At 49.1% G+C, this 14,000-nt stretch overlaps 1 protein-coding gene across 2 annotated transcripts in view; it reads left to right on the plus strand.

Moving 5' to 3' along the window:
- The first annotated feature begins 2,186 nt into the window (after positions 1-2,186).
- The window catches only part of HM13 (histocompatibility minor 13), a 28,975-nt gene continuing 17,161 nt past the window's right edge, over positions 2,187-14,000 (plus strand). Inside the window, exons 1-6 of one of the 2 annotated variants that reach the window (XM_050918352.1) lie at positions 2,187-2,418; positions 4,427-4,525; positions 7,622-7,704; positions 9,644-9,732; positions 10,535-10,620; positions 10,789-10,914. In XM_050918352.1, coding sequence (XP_050774309.1) covers positions 2,224-2,418; positions 4,427-4,525; positions 7,622-7,704; positions 9,644-9,732; positions 10,535-10,620; positions 10,789-10,914 — 678 coding nt within the window. In that variant the 5' untranslated portion in view covers positions 2,187-2,223. The remainder of the gene's footprint in view (positions 2,419-4,426; positions 4,526-7,621; positions 7,705-9,643; positions 9,733-10,534; positions 10,621-10,788; positions 10,915-14,000) is intronic. The other variant, XM_050918353.1, reaches the window with a different exon arrangement.

Genomic DNA, 14,000 nt, shown 5'->3' on the forward strand with positions numbered 1-14,000 from the left:
TTTGGAACCTGTTGCCAGAGGATGTTGTGAAGGCCAAGACTATAGCAGGGTTCAAAAAAGAATTAGATAAATTCATGGAGCATAGGTCCATCAATGGGTATTAACCAAGATTTACAGGGATGGTGTCCCTAGCTTCTGTTTGCCAGAAACTGGGAATGGGTGACGGGATGGATCACTTGATGATTCTCTGTTCTGTTCATTCCCTCTGAAGCACCTGGCACTGGCCACTGTCCGAAGACAGGATACTGGGCTAGATGGACCCTTGGTCTGACCCAGTGTGGCCATTCTTATGTTCAAATGACATTGCCACCTCCACTGGCTCCAGCTGAATCCCAAACACCACCTGGGATGAAGTGGGAACAGATTTTAACAGCATCTTTGACTCCATCTAAGTGATTGTCAGACAAAGGGGTTTTTCCTTCTAAACACTCTCTTCAGCTACAGGGAAAGGGAACAAAGGTTGTTGGTAAAATGAAAGTCTTGTTTCATATTTTATATTTTAAATGCTTTAACTATTGTGTTCTCCTTTGTTAAAAGGATTTTTACTGGTGTGTTTGCCATGGCACTAAGCAGCCCGAGGTCTCTGTATATGAAAACCTGGACCTGGTTCATCACTGTTGGACAGTGAACACATTATGTTAACACCTTCAGCCCATATATTCATCTAAACTAATACAAGAGACCTGCCTCACAAGCCAGCCCAATAATCAAAGCACGCAAGCCCTAATTGCCCAGCCACAGTCAAGTCTATCTAGTACCCATGGAGGCCTGTTAAATGGGGTGTGGCACAGATCCACGTACGCGTTGCACTATCAGGGTGGGGGAGTGACTGGGAATGCAGCTCATGCTGGCTGGTGCACCAGCATAGTGCACAGGTCTCTACTTCCACACAGGGCTTGCAAAGCTCATTAGATACCTATTAGTCAAGGGGATAAGCCAACTAGCCCAGGGGTAAGCACAAAAGATGGAGGAAGTAAGGGGCTCTACCGCTGGAGGCCGGGGTGAAACCATGTCCCCTGCTAGGAGTTCTGCCAAGCTCCTCTTGGTGCTGCTTGGGGGCTCTGTCAGTCTGGGGTTAGCAGGAGGCTGATAGTTAGAAGCTGTTGGATGGGAGAAGGGGGCTCTGTTTCTTCCCTCCTGGCAAGAGCCTCTTTGTGGCCCTGTGGGAAGCGAGCCCCTACTCTACCCTGCTGGGGACACAGGTCACAGGCTCAAGGATAGGGGCCTGGGAATGGGGGCCCAGGCCAGGGATGGGGCAGGCCAGGGGAGAGCGGATGGGGCCTGGGGATAGGGCTTATGGGTGAGACAGGCCTGGCCCAGGGGTTGGGTAGGGTTGTCAACCCCCCAGGATTGTCCTGGAGTCTCCAGGAATTAAAGATTATGTTTTGTGAGGAAATCTCCAGGCATACGTCCAACTAAAATTGGCGTCTCTAGAGTGGGGGGGCCAGGCCAGGAGGAGGGAGGCCTGGGGTCGGGGTCCTGGCCAGAGGGGGGGATAGGCTGGGGGGCCAGGAGGAAGGAGGCCAGAGATGGGGGTCCTTGCCGGGGGGGCAGGCCTGGGAGGAGGGAGGCCAGGGGTGGGGGGGGCCAGGTTAGAGGAGGACAGGCTGGGGGGCCAGGCGGAGGGAGGCCGGGGTGGGGGTCCTGGAGGGGGGGGCAGGCCGGGAGGAGGGAGGCCTGGGGTCGGGGTCCTGGCCTGAGGGGGGTGCAGGCTGGGGGGCCAGGCCGGGAGGAGGGAGGCCGGGGCGGGGGTCCTGGCCAGAGGGGGGGGCAGGCTGGGGGGCCAGGAGGAAGGAGGCCAGGGATGCGGGGGGCCAGGTTAGGGGAGCACAGGCTGGGGGGCCAGGGGTGGGGGTCCTGGAGAGGGGGGGGGCAGCCCGGGAGGAGGGAGGCCGGGGCAGGGGGCCTGGCCTGGGGGGGGGGCACGCTGGGGGGGCCAGGCCGGGAGGAGGGAGGCCGGGGCAGGGGTCCCGGCCCGGGGGAAGGATGGGCCCGGGAGGGGGAGGGGGAGGGGCTGGTCTAGGCCTAGGCGTGTCCCTTGCTCATCCCCGGTTGGTGCAGCCGCAGCAGCAGGTCCCTTGGTAACGGAGCCGGCTCGGTTGCTAGGGGGCGTGGCCAGGCTGGCGCACGCGCACTTCTCACTTCCGGCTCTTAAGGGAACGTGTCCCTGACGCTGCGGGGCTGCCGGGCCGGAAGTGCGGACCGCGTTGGGAGCAGGCAGCGATGGCGGAGCAGGCTACGTCTCCCTTGAGCGAAGCGCACAACGTGAGCGGGCCCGGGGAGGCCCCCGCCGCCGGCCCGGCGCGCCCGCCCGCCACCCCCGAGGGCATGGCCCTGGCCTACGGCAGCCTGGTGCTCATGGCGCTGCTGCCCATCTTCTTCGGGGCGCTGCGCTCCGTCACCTGTGCCAAGAGCAAGGTAACCTCCGCCCCCCCCCCCGGCCGGGCCCCTCGCGGGACTCGTGCTCCGGAGCAGCCCCGTGGCGTGTCTGCGGCGTCCCGGGTACCGCCCACGCGGAGGGGCCGTGAGTCCGCCTGGTGCTGCTCTGCTTGACCCCCAGTGACAGGTCCGCCTTTTGCTCTGGTCCCCCACTGCGCCCCTAAGACACCGAGGCCTCCTGAGCGTCTTGCTCTGATCAGAGATTCACCGCTCATGCCACGGAGAGGAAAGTCCTGAGCCTCATCCAGGGACTGGGAGCCATATGTGCACACATGGGGGCCACGGTGTTTTCATCCCCCCAGGTAGTACTGCGCCCCTCCTGGCAAGAGATGCCCTCTAGCTACTGGTCCCTCATCTCTGCCTGTGACCCATAGGGTTCTGCTTTCATCCCCTAGTACTGCCTTCATTCTCCCCATCTGGAGAGAGGTAACCCATAGGGTACCTCTGCTTTCTTGATTATTGCCCCCTGGGTAGTGAGTGCCCCTCTTGGCTCAGGAGAAGTTCATGTATCCTTGGAAAGCTTCTAAGCACCATCATCCCTTTTTGAGTAATGCATCCACCAGACAGCTGAGCCTGGGTTCTGTTTCTATTCCTCTGGCTTTCTCCTGCGTCCTCTCACTATCCTCCACGGAGATGCCTTCTCTGTCTGAGAGAACTGTGCTCCCAGCTTTAGGTTAAACAAGCGCCTTTCAGGGTGTCTACGTGTACTTGGTCCTGCCTCATTGCAAGAGACTGCATTAGATTAACCTCCCAAGGTCTGTTCCAACCCTGCATTTCTATGATTTTGCGCATTAGCCTGTCCCCTTCTTGAGGGCTGTCTAGTAATGGTAGCTCACCTTGGTTTTCCCAGTTTTATCACATTTTCTTCTCTAATACCTAGCCTTGGGAGTTTATTATAGCCACGTTGTTCAGTATGTGCTGGATGGAAATAAAGCTGTGGAGTTAACAGACCTTGCTGCAGAGAATGAACAATTCTTTGGGTACTTAGATATTGTCTTGAGCTGGGGAATGCTGTGTAGCAGCCAGCTGTATGCTCTATATGAGTCGTCACTACTTTCATATGGTTGCTTTGCATAAGTGGTAGCAGTAGGGTGCATTCTGCTCAGGCAGGATTGCAAGTGTGTTGTGAAAGTTTCTGTGTCTTGATTAGCCAAACAGCTAATGCCAAGTGTAGAGTACAGTCAGCTGTTTGTGAGTGACGCTGCTTTCACATTCCAAGTAGACTGCTAGCCATTATACTCTGCTGTGTGGTCTGGGTACCACAGCAAGGCTACTGATGTCATGGAGAGGATGCAGTATAGGGGAACAAAAGATCATTTCAGGAGTTGAGGACCTACACTGAGAGAATCAGACTTTGCTCGGTCAAAACAAGAGACTTCAAGTTACCTAATAGATGCTTCCTTATTTAAAGGAATTTACAAAATTGATACATCTTTCACACTAGTAAGTGGCTCAGTGCAAGGGTGCATCCGAAGAATGTGATGAGTAAATCGGTGGCTGGACAGAACTGTCATTCAGTAGGTAATAAACATATGGCATACACAGATGAGGAAGCTAAATGAAGCCAAGAATATGAATAATGTTGAAACAGTTCTGATGCAAGAATAGCACAAAGGGGCTGCAGAACCAGCAGTGTCCAACACTCCTCTGCTGAGCTGGGGGAGTAGGAAGAGAGAACTGGGGAGGGAGGTCAGCTCAGAAGGCCCGCTGCTTTCTCCCCCACCAAAAAAGTAGTAAACTCTGGCGATTCCTGCCAAGACAAAGGTGGGCAGGTATCTGTTTCTGAATCAGTTTATGCTTTTAATAAAGGCTCGGCAGGGATGACTGGAAGCCAGCAAGCAACCTGCATCCATGTGAGCCCAGCGTTGATTAGTTCTGCAGACTCCAGCAAGCTGATAGCTCTGCTGGTGCTTCTGGACCTCTTCTCCCCAATGTGTTGATACAGAGAGCAGACTAATCTACAGATGTGCTCTTCTTCCCTCTCTAGAATGCCTCAGATATGCCAGAGACTATTACCAGTCGGGAGGCTGCTCGCTTTCCGATTGTCGCCAGTTGCACCCTCCTCGGACTCTACCTCTTCTTCAAAGTAAGTAAGCCACTTAGATCTTATGTTGTTGGGGGCCATAGAATGTGTAAGCTCCCTTCTTTGCTTGTCATTTGTTTTAACCTCTCTACCTTACTGCATTCATGTTTAAATCACATCAAGACTGATCACAGCCTGCAGTGCAGACATCTCAAAGAGGAGTCTGAAAGGCTCTTTTTGGCTTGCTGTATTGTGATCTCTGGGTGCACAGTATGTTGAAATTGCACAGGTTTTAGAGATCCTTGCAACATTGCTAGGCAGTGAGAGACATTAGGGATGGAGTCACAGCCTTTATTCTGAATTATCTGACTTTTATGGCAAGTCTGAGTCTGTGTACAAGTAATTGCTTATAAAATAAGGCCAAAGAGCCAATGGAAATTGAGTCGATTCTCAGACTACTAAGCACATGTGGCCTTCCCTGACACGCTGTGGTGCTGTCTCTGAAGTCTGAGATGTAGTAACTGATAACTCAGTGACCTGACCGAAAGCAGAGAAGAATGAAGGTATATGAACTGTAGCTTCTTCCAAGTTTGTTTCATGTTCCTTTCCAGCTGTAATCAGCCTTAGGCATTGATAAATGCAAGCTATCCAGCTAGCTGAGAAGGTAAAAGATGACATTTTTACTTATAGACAATCTTCCACATGTTTCATAGGGGAAGCCTCAGAGAATTACTATACCCACATCCATAGGCGGCGAGTTATATGGGCCCGTGGTATCTATACTGCACCAATATTCAGGAAGGTGGACCCGGCTCCACCAATGTTTGGGCTGATATTTTCAGAGCCGTCCCATCCATAGGACGGACCAAGGCAACCGCCCTGGGCCCCGCACTTCAAGGGGCATAGGGTCCAGGGGATCTGGGGGATTAGCAGGGGGGCTGGCACTGTCGGCAGCAAGTGACCTGGCCCCAGCTCACCCTCTGCTCTGCCTCTTCCTGCCCCTGCTCCACTCCACCCCTTCCCCCAAGCCCTCGCCCTGCTTCTTCCCAGGGTTGCCCCAGTCCGTCCTATGGACTGGACAGCTCTGCTGGACCCATTCTGGGCACCACCAAAAATTATACAAATCTGGTGCCCATGCCCACATCTCGGGTTACATGAAAATGCCAGAACTGTAGCTAGAGGTCATGGCAGTAATGGCTTTAGGCCTTGTATATGAGAATAGTGGCACTGATGTAACTAAATTGACTTAAGCTTCATCTGTGTGAGAATGTTTGTACTGAAATTACGAGGAGTCCTTGTGGCACTTTAGAAACTAACACATTTATTTGGGCATAAGCTTTTGTGGGCTAAAACCCACTTCATCAGATGCATGGAGTGGAACATACAGTAGGGAGTAGGGTCAGTGTGACCCCCGACTTGGTAAGGTAACTCCCATCTTTTCATATGCTGTGTATTTATGCCTCCGTACTTTATATTCCACTCCATGCATCTGATGAAGTGGGTTTTAGCCCACAAAAGCTTATGCCCAAATAAATGTTAGTCTCTAAAGTGCCACAAGGACTCCTCATTGTTTTTGCTAATACAGACTAACACGGCTACCACTCTGAAACCTGTACTAAAGTTGACCTATGTAGTTAAACCCATACAAATCCCCTATGTAGCTGCGCTTAAGGTAGCAAATTACCAATTTAAACTGAAGCTTAAACTGTCTTAAGTTTGTCTATATGGGGGAATGTACAGGCCTAACTAGTTTACAATTTAAAATCAGCTTAGTTAAAGCAGTACAGACTTTCTTTTATTGAGGAGGCCTTATTTAAGAATTCATTTCAACTGCCATTCTAATCCTTCATCACTTACAGTTTTCTCATACTTCTCTGGGCTGTAATCTTCCATTCCAGTCCAGGGGGAATTTATTTTTAGACTACTTGAATGAAATTGGTTCAGGCATATCTGAGTTATGTGAGCATTGGGGATGGGGGAATACCTCTCTAAAAATACCATCTGGATAGGGTTCTTGCTCCTGGAATAGGGGAGACCAGAAGCCAGGATCCCTACTATTTATGGCATCCCCCTACTATTTATGGCACCCCCCCACCATGGTTACAAATACTGCCCATCAAATGTTCTGGTCAGTTCCTTCTTGCCTGTGGTCAGAGAAGGTATTCTCCCTAAGAGACCCAATATCCTGCAGTGTCAGGATGCTAGCAGGACTCCTCGGGTACCTTTACTATCCCTTATCTTTTGGTCATGCCAGGTGTGGCTGTGAAGTGTCTCAAGGCAAAGTGCTAAACGTGTGCAATGTGGACAGATTAATGTTGCCACATGAGCCTTCACTTGGATAGGTTTAAATTGTTACTGTGATGTTACTCTGTAATAAGCATTTGTATTTTAATTTCTCTCTGTTTTAGGAGAGTACAAGAAAAGCTCAAAGGGTGACCTAAGTGCCTCTTGGCACATTTAGCTAGGTTACGTGTGTGTGTGTGAGAGAGAGAGAGAGGGACAGGTAGAGAAATTTTGCAGCCTTATAGCCTGCATTCATGCATTTCAGAGGGGTAGGGCGGACCATGAGTTTAGCATGCCTTTGGAACTGAAGGGTAAGGGGAATGCTACCTTAATTCAGTTTTCATAGAAATGTAGGGCTGGAAGAGACCTCAAGAGGTTATCTTGTCCAGTCCCCTAGATTGAGGCAGGACTAGGTCAACCTCTGTCATTTTTTGTATTCAAGCTGTTGCATGAATTTAACAATTTCATGCTCCAGTCACATGCTGAATTTTTCTCCAAAAGAGAAGTGTTTGGAAAAAATGCGTGCCCTTTCCTGCAATTTTTTTTTTTTTTAATCATTCTGAATGGCTCGCTGTTGCATGTGGTAATATAGACTCTGGAGATGGCCAGCTATCCCACATGGCCCTTATTATGTGATTGGGGAACTAGTCATTTATTTTAATTTTTTTTATTTTAATCCTGCTGGTGTGAAATATAGTAAATATGTCGAGTTTTAGTCATTCTAAGTCACTTGTCACAACCGTGACCAGAAAGCAGTGACGAGTAACTTGCTAGTTACATCACAGCTGTGTAACATGTAAAGGAGTTCTTGCCTTTTCTGCCACCTGCAAGGTGGGAATTGCAATTGTAACTGAATCTCATTCTTTTGCCTTCTAGATCTTCTCTCAAGAATATATCAATCTGTTGCTCTCCATGTATTTCTTTGTCTTGGGGATCCTAGCCCTGTCTCACACCATCAGGTAAAAGCTGGGGGGATACCTCAATATTGCATGGTAAACTCTGTCCTGGTGACTAGGGGAGTGTATAGGGAAATGCCTTCTGGCGTATGTGCACCTAGGAAAGAGGGCAGATTGGACTTGTTTATTCCCAGAGTGCTCTTACCTTGCAGCAGTAATAATACGACCTAGCTCTTACATAGCGTTTTTCATCCGTAGAACTCTAAGCACGTTACAAAAGAGGGCAGCAACATCGTCTCTGCCTCAGCTTCCCTGTCTGTAAGTCATAGAGAGGTGAAGTGACTTGCCCAAGGTCACATAGTAGACCTGTGGAGGAGCCAGGCATAGAACCCAGCTCTCCCTAGCCCCAGGCTGGTTGACAAAGCACTGGGTTATGCTGCCTGCAAAAGCATTTGGATTTATGCTGTTACTGCACCATAGGTGTGCATGCCCAGCAAGGCACTGTCCCTCTCCTGAGCAGCTTACAGCGTAGGTTGTATTTAAGCAGGACAGAGAGAACGTTTTGCTTTGAACAGCAACCGAGAGAGATGGTTGTGAAATCCTCAATGGGCTTTTATTGCCAGAGCTTGTGCCTCGGCAAAGCCAGTTGGGAAATGTGTTTACAAAGCACAAACCTCAGTGAAAACTGCAGGCTAAATTCTCAACTGCGCTGGGACAAAATGTGATACGGTCCAGGAAGCAGGTGGAATTGGGCCACCGTCCTGCTCCATCCCCCATGCCTGTGGCTAGCCACAGCCAGCCCTGCCTCCCACTGCAAGTTAGAGCAGTCGGAGCTCATTGCACCAGCAAGGCTCACTAGAGTGTAGTGTACTCCAGCCTGCCCCTTCCTGCCCCATCCACCAGAGGGGCCAGCTCTGCCAGCTTTGCACCAGTTGAGGACTCTGCCTTTTCAGGGGAAACTGGTCGCCCATGGAAGGCAGTGTTTAAGGGCCCTTTACACCTTAGAATAGGGTAGGATCTGGCCTTGGATGTTGCAATCTCATCTGAGCTTTTCTAGAAAAGTAAAGTTATTGTGAGGAGAGAGGAATCGACTTCCTGTCTACTGAGCTGTTTGGGGCCTTTTGGGGGTGGTGCTAGGAGGGGAAAGATCCTGTAACCTAAAGGATGGGGTTTTAATCCCTACATGGACCCCTCTGACTTCTGATATTCGTTCAACTGGGCCCTGCAAACCCAGGAGGTTGTGGGCTTTTGGGACAGAGATAACTTTCCCCAGGCTTTTGGATTATGGTGTTTTGCCTTTTTCTCTCTAGATGTGCTGACACAAACACATTAGCTACTGCCTGAGATGGTATTGCTGGTTTCAGGCTTCGAATGGGGGTCTCTCCTCTGCAAGTTTCTGATTCAGGAGACTCGTGGGATGTTGCAGGAAGATACACTAGAAACTGTTAGGTGGGCTGGGGCATACAGAGGGCAATCCAGAATGAGCTACAACCTCACGGTGTTAGGAGGTGTGATGGATGAGAAATGAGAACCATCACTCCTGAGCACTAGCAGAATTGGGATTAGGCTTCTCTGCCTCCAGAGCTCCCTTTTCTCTCTGGCTAATGCTAAGCCAACCCTGCCGAGGGTGACTCTGAAAAGCATTGGAATGCAGCCAATTGCACCAAATTGGCATGCTTCCAAAATATACCCAGCAATGGTCCCCTGCAGGCCCCCCTACAAATTGGTTTGAATACTGCCTATAACCTTACAAAGACTGTCTCTTGCCGGTTAGAACCTGGTGACAGTCACAGCCCTGGCTGTGCCAGTATCTCAGGAATGTTCAGCAAGTCACTTTGTTGTTCTGTACTTGAGTTTCTCCATCTGTACAGTGGGGATAGGGCAGAGATATTGGGACTTAATTTTTGTAATGGGATTTGCAGTCATCCTGGAGGTGCTAGGGAAGTGCATTGAATTCACAGGTGCTTCTGCAGGATTGACCTTCTCTCCATCTCTATTTCAGCCCCATCATGAACAAATTCTTCCCAGCTAACTTCCCCAGCAAACAGTACCAGCTTCTTTTCACGCAGGGCTCAGGGGAAAACAAGGAAGGTATTTCTATTTTGCCTGCTTTCTCTTGAGACTTTATTGTTCTCCTTCTTGTTTCCTACTTCATGTGCTCTTACTCTCCCTCAGCTTGTCAACTTTCAACCCTTCATTGAATCAAAATATTTTGGACTCTCTGCCTCTCATTCCCCACTCCATGCTGCTAGGGTCTGTTTGGATATACCAGTGCTCTTTAGATACTGTGCATTTGCTGTTGGACCTCTTTAGTGTCTCCCTGTCGGCTGCCTTCTGGTCAGATGGAAGATTCCAGTATCAGGGCGGTGCAGAAATGAAACTGATAAAGAGAATTCATTGTTAATATTTTTATCTAAGGCTTTTATGTAATTTAGTGCTGTCTACGGTGCTCCTGATCTCCACGCACTGATGGTCTGTGCACAAGTAGAATGTTTCACCTAGCAGAAGTAGTACTTTCCACTAGTTAACTGTGTGAATGTGAAAGGCATACACCTCCTGAGACAGCTGTGTGTATACAATCCCAGCAAACCTGAGTTCAGCGTCCTTCCTGGCAGCAAGACAATCTGCTGAGGAAAAGTGGCCTGGTTGAAAGGAAAGGTCTGGATTTTCCAAGTTCAATTCTGAATGCACCCCTAACTTGAATGTGGTTACTGTAGAATTGGTCACTTGCACGTGCAGTGTCACTCCGTCACTCGTTTGGGAAAGTTGCCACGGTGGTCCTGTGTTGCTCACCTGCTATATATATATATACACACTAGTCACTGCTCTGCCTGTGTGAGTGGGAGGAGGAGTTGTGCGGGTAGATGGAATCATGCTGTTATCTTTGTTACAGAAATAGTGAATTATGAGTTTGATTCCAAGGACCTTGTGTGCTTGGCCATGAGCAGCGTTGTTGGAGTCTGGTACCTGCTGAGGAAGGTAAGAAAGGGAGCAAAGCAGCAGTGGGATATTCAAACTAGGAAGGGGGAGGAACAGCCCCTAGATCACACTTGGGAGTCTCTTGGTAATTTGCTTGCAAGGAATAGTCAGTTTGTGCCGCTGGCTGTGCTGAACTAGATCCATCTTCCTATTGTGTTTGGCCCTTAGCACTGGATTGCAAACAATCTCTTTGGACTGGCGTTCTCTCTCAACGGCGTGGAGCTCCTGCATTTGAACAACGTCAGCACTGGGTGCATCCTGCTCGGGGGCCTCTTCATCTATGATGTGTTCTGGGTAAGCAGGCATGGCTCGTGGGTGTTGGAGGAGAAGCAATGTCACGCCACCCTGTTCTGTGGGTTTTCTGGCAGAGTTGGCCGTATATGATGTCATGCTAATTTTGGGAAAGGAAGGAATCTTGGAAACCATGACTACAATCGGGTTTACACTTTCTCCTCTTCCCAGAAGCAAGAGGGGTGGGAGGGAGGGGAAATGACAGGGTCTTTGGCCAAAACTTGGCCCAGCAAATATTCTTCCAATTTATTCACTTAATTCCATAGGGTGGCTCCCGGAGCATGCATCTCTCCAGCGAGAGAAACCTGCTGCATTGCATAATGCAGCTGGCACCAGCACTGCTCTCTGTTTGCTCTAGAATATCTGGTTTTCTCAGCTGATTGTTCCGCTGTTCCTACAAGCAGTCTCCAGCCAAACTTCCTGGCTCTGTACAAAGGACTTGTCCTTGCTGCTTCTTTTCATGTGTCTCTTCAGCGTTAAACAGTCACGTAGTTCAGTGAGAGTCATTCACAATTTGGGATCCAAGGTATTGATTTTACAATAAGGAGCAGATAAATAATTTACTGAACGTGCTGCAGGTCCCTCTTGTAATGTTGGTGTGAAGTTTTGCTAGAATGTTTGTTAAAGATTTTCCTTAGTCCTGGTGGCTGCTTCAAGGCCCAGTCTGCTGGAAAGTCCCTCTGGACATTGTCCTCTCTTTGGCCCTAGCTAGAGCTTTCTGACCTCACTCCTTGATGATAATAGACATTCTAGCAGTGATTGCACCATTCTGTCATACTCTTGTCTCTTTGTAGGCTAACTCTTGGATCTCACTGGCCAGGAACTAGTTGGCCTCTGGTTTATAGATCTACAGTTGGCTTAATCTAAACTAGATGCCATGAAATGACCAGGAATTGAAGAGTCCTGACAAACACGTGTTCTATCAGTCCAACAAAAAGATGTCAATATTTAAAATGGACGCGTTCCTCCAGATAATACAATAAAAATAGATGGCCACGGAGCAAAATACAGTTGTCAGAAGCAATTGTTACACTTCTTATTTAATTCAGTCCTGTTTTAAACTTCCAGACAAAAACTATGCATTGTCTGCTAATTGAGGCCAAATCAGCAGTTTGTACTTTTGCTGAAATGCCTTCATGTGAATTTAGGCCAATGGCAGGCACCATCAATTTGTTCGACTTAATGTATCCTCTCTACACATGCACATAATACGTCATTTGGAACCTTATGATGTCTGCTTTAGGATGAGGTATGATATGGAGCTTTCAAGTGGTGCCATTACCATAGAAACAGGGATAAACTGACACCGTCATATGTTAGTGACCACTTTCAATATTTGCATTCACTTCTGTTAGTTTAATGTCTCTCTGTATTGTTGTTCTGATGCTTTGAGGTCATAATCTATTAGATTTTGTTTTACCCTTTAAACTCATAAAGTTATGCAGCAGCCCATATTGGTACAGGCACAAATAAGGTCTTGTAGAAGCTCAGATGCAAACTGGCCCTTGAAGAATACAGGAAGTAATTTATCATCCACATTTTTCTATCCATGTTACGATGGTGATTCACTGTCTGGCTTACCTGTGTGCAAGGACATCCAAATCTTTGTTTGCTAAGATGCTCTTTTGACATGCACTTCAAAACTCTCCTCACATGGTGAGCGTTTGACCAGCGACTTGTCCTTTTTGATGGCTAGATTCAGGCACAAGCAATTCAGATGTGTGGGTCGTCTTTTCTTTCTCACTTCAGACAGCACTGATACCAACCTCTTTGCTGCAGACATCACAGCTTGTCTGTCCTCTCTCCCGGAAGCAGTAAGCTGTCTTTGTTTTAACAACATTAAGCGTGGATTTTTTTTCCCCAACACCAAATAGGAATGACACAGTCACATCCTGTTAATGCAGGTACAGCAGGAGATATGTTGCAGGAGTCAGGAATGAGTACATCACAAACTGCACGCACAAGTATGAAGTGCAACACTTGTTAGTTGTGCTGGTAATGGAGTGTTTCAATCCACATGTTTCTCTCTCTGTTCCATTTTCGGAAAGTAGTGAAGAGCAAGTGCTACTGGAAAAATCGCCAGCCAGAAGGGGTGTTTGTGCTGAGCATTTTCATGCACCCTCAGGTATATTTTGAACCGTCTAGTCAGAGGAATATTACAAGTGACTGCTTGCTGGATGCCACATTTAGGCCTTGTCGATACTACAAAGTTTTGTCTGCAAAAGCTGCCTTTTGCCAACAAAACGGGAGGGATACACACTACAAAGCTACTTTTGGTGGCAAAACTCTTCTGTTTTGCTGACCATTTAAAACCACCTCAACAAGAGGTATAAAGCTTTTTGCGGCAAAGTGAAAGCAACAAAGTGTCAGTTTAGACACTGCTGTTTGTTTTGTCGATATAACTGGCTTCCGCCTGTATCCCACAATGCCCACTGTGACAGCTCTGCTCACTGGTTTGATCTCTCCTACCCTGCGTGCATGTCCCCTACCCCTTTCAGAACTCCAGGAAGTATCCGACAACCCAGTGTGCTGCTCTGTTTGGGGAACAAAGTTAATGTGGAAGCCTCCTGTTCTGCCCTGCACTAGGAACACAGCAGCAGGTAGGCTGCAGCTTGGGGACAGGGGGGACTACTGTGCTGCTTTGCCATTTCTCAGCACGGAGAGCTACAGAGCTGCTCAAGATGTCTCCCGATAGCTGAGGAGGCTGTGGGAGAGCTCAGGGAGTGTCAGAGCCATAGGCAGGCAGGCAGAGTGGGCTGTCAGGAGAGACTGCTATGCAGACTCCAAGCAGTGCCAGGGGATGATGGGAGGGGCAGAGGGCGGGGGTTTGTAGGTCGGTCAGCCTGCTGTCTTCCCCGTCAAAGACATACCACTCTTCTCTGCCCCTCCCCCACCACGTGCGCACAAACACGGACTCTTCAGTTGAAAAAGCGGCTGACAATCTACTGAGGCATTGCAAGCCCTTCCCAAAGCACCACGTGGCCTCTTGCACGGTGGGATAGCTACCCATAGTGCACTGCTCTCTGTGTCCATGCATGAGCTGTTAGTGTGGATGCACTCTGCTGACACAAGGAGCTAGTGAGGGCCTG

Source organism: Gopherus flavomarginatus, chromosome 11 (genome assembly GCF_025201925.1).
Source record: "Gopherus flavomarginatus isolate rGopFla2 chromosome 11, rGopFla2.mat.asm, whole genome shotgun sequence".
In the NCBI taxonomy this organism is placed as follows: Eukaryota; Metazoa; Chordata; order Testudines; family Testudinidae; genus Gopherus; species Gopherus flavomarginatus.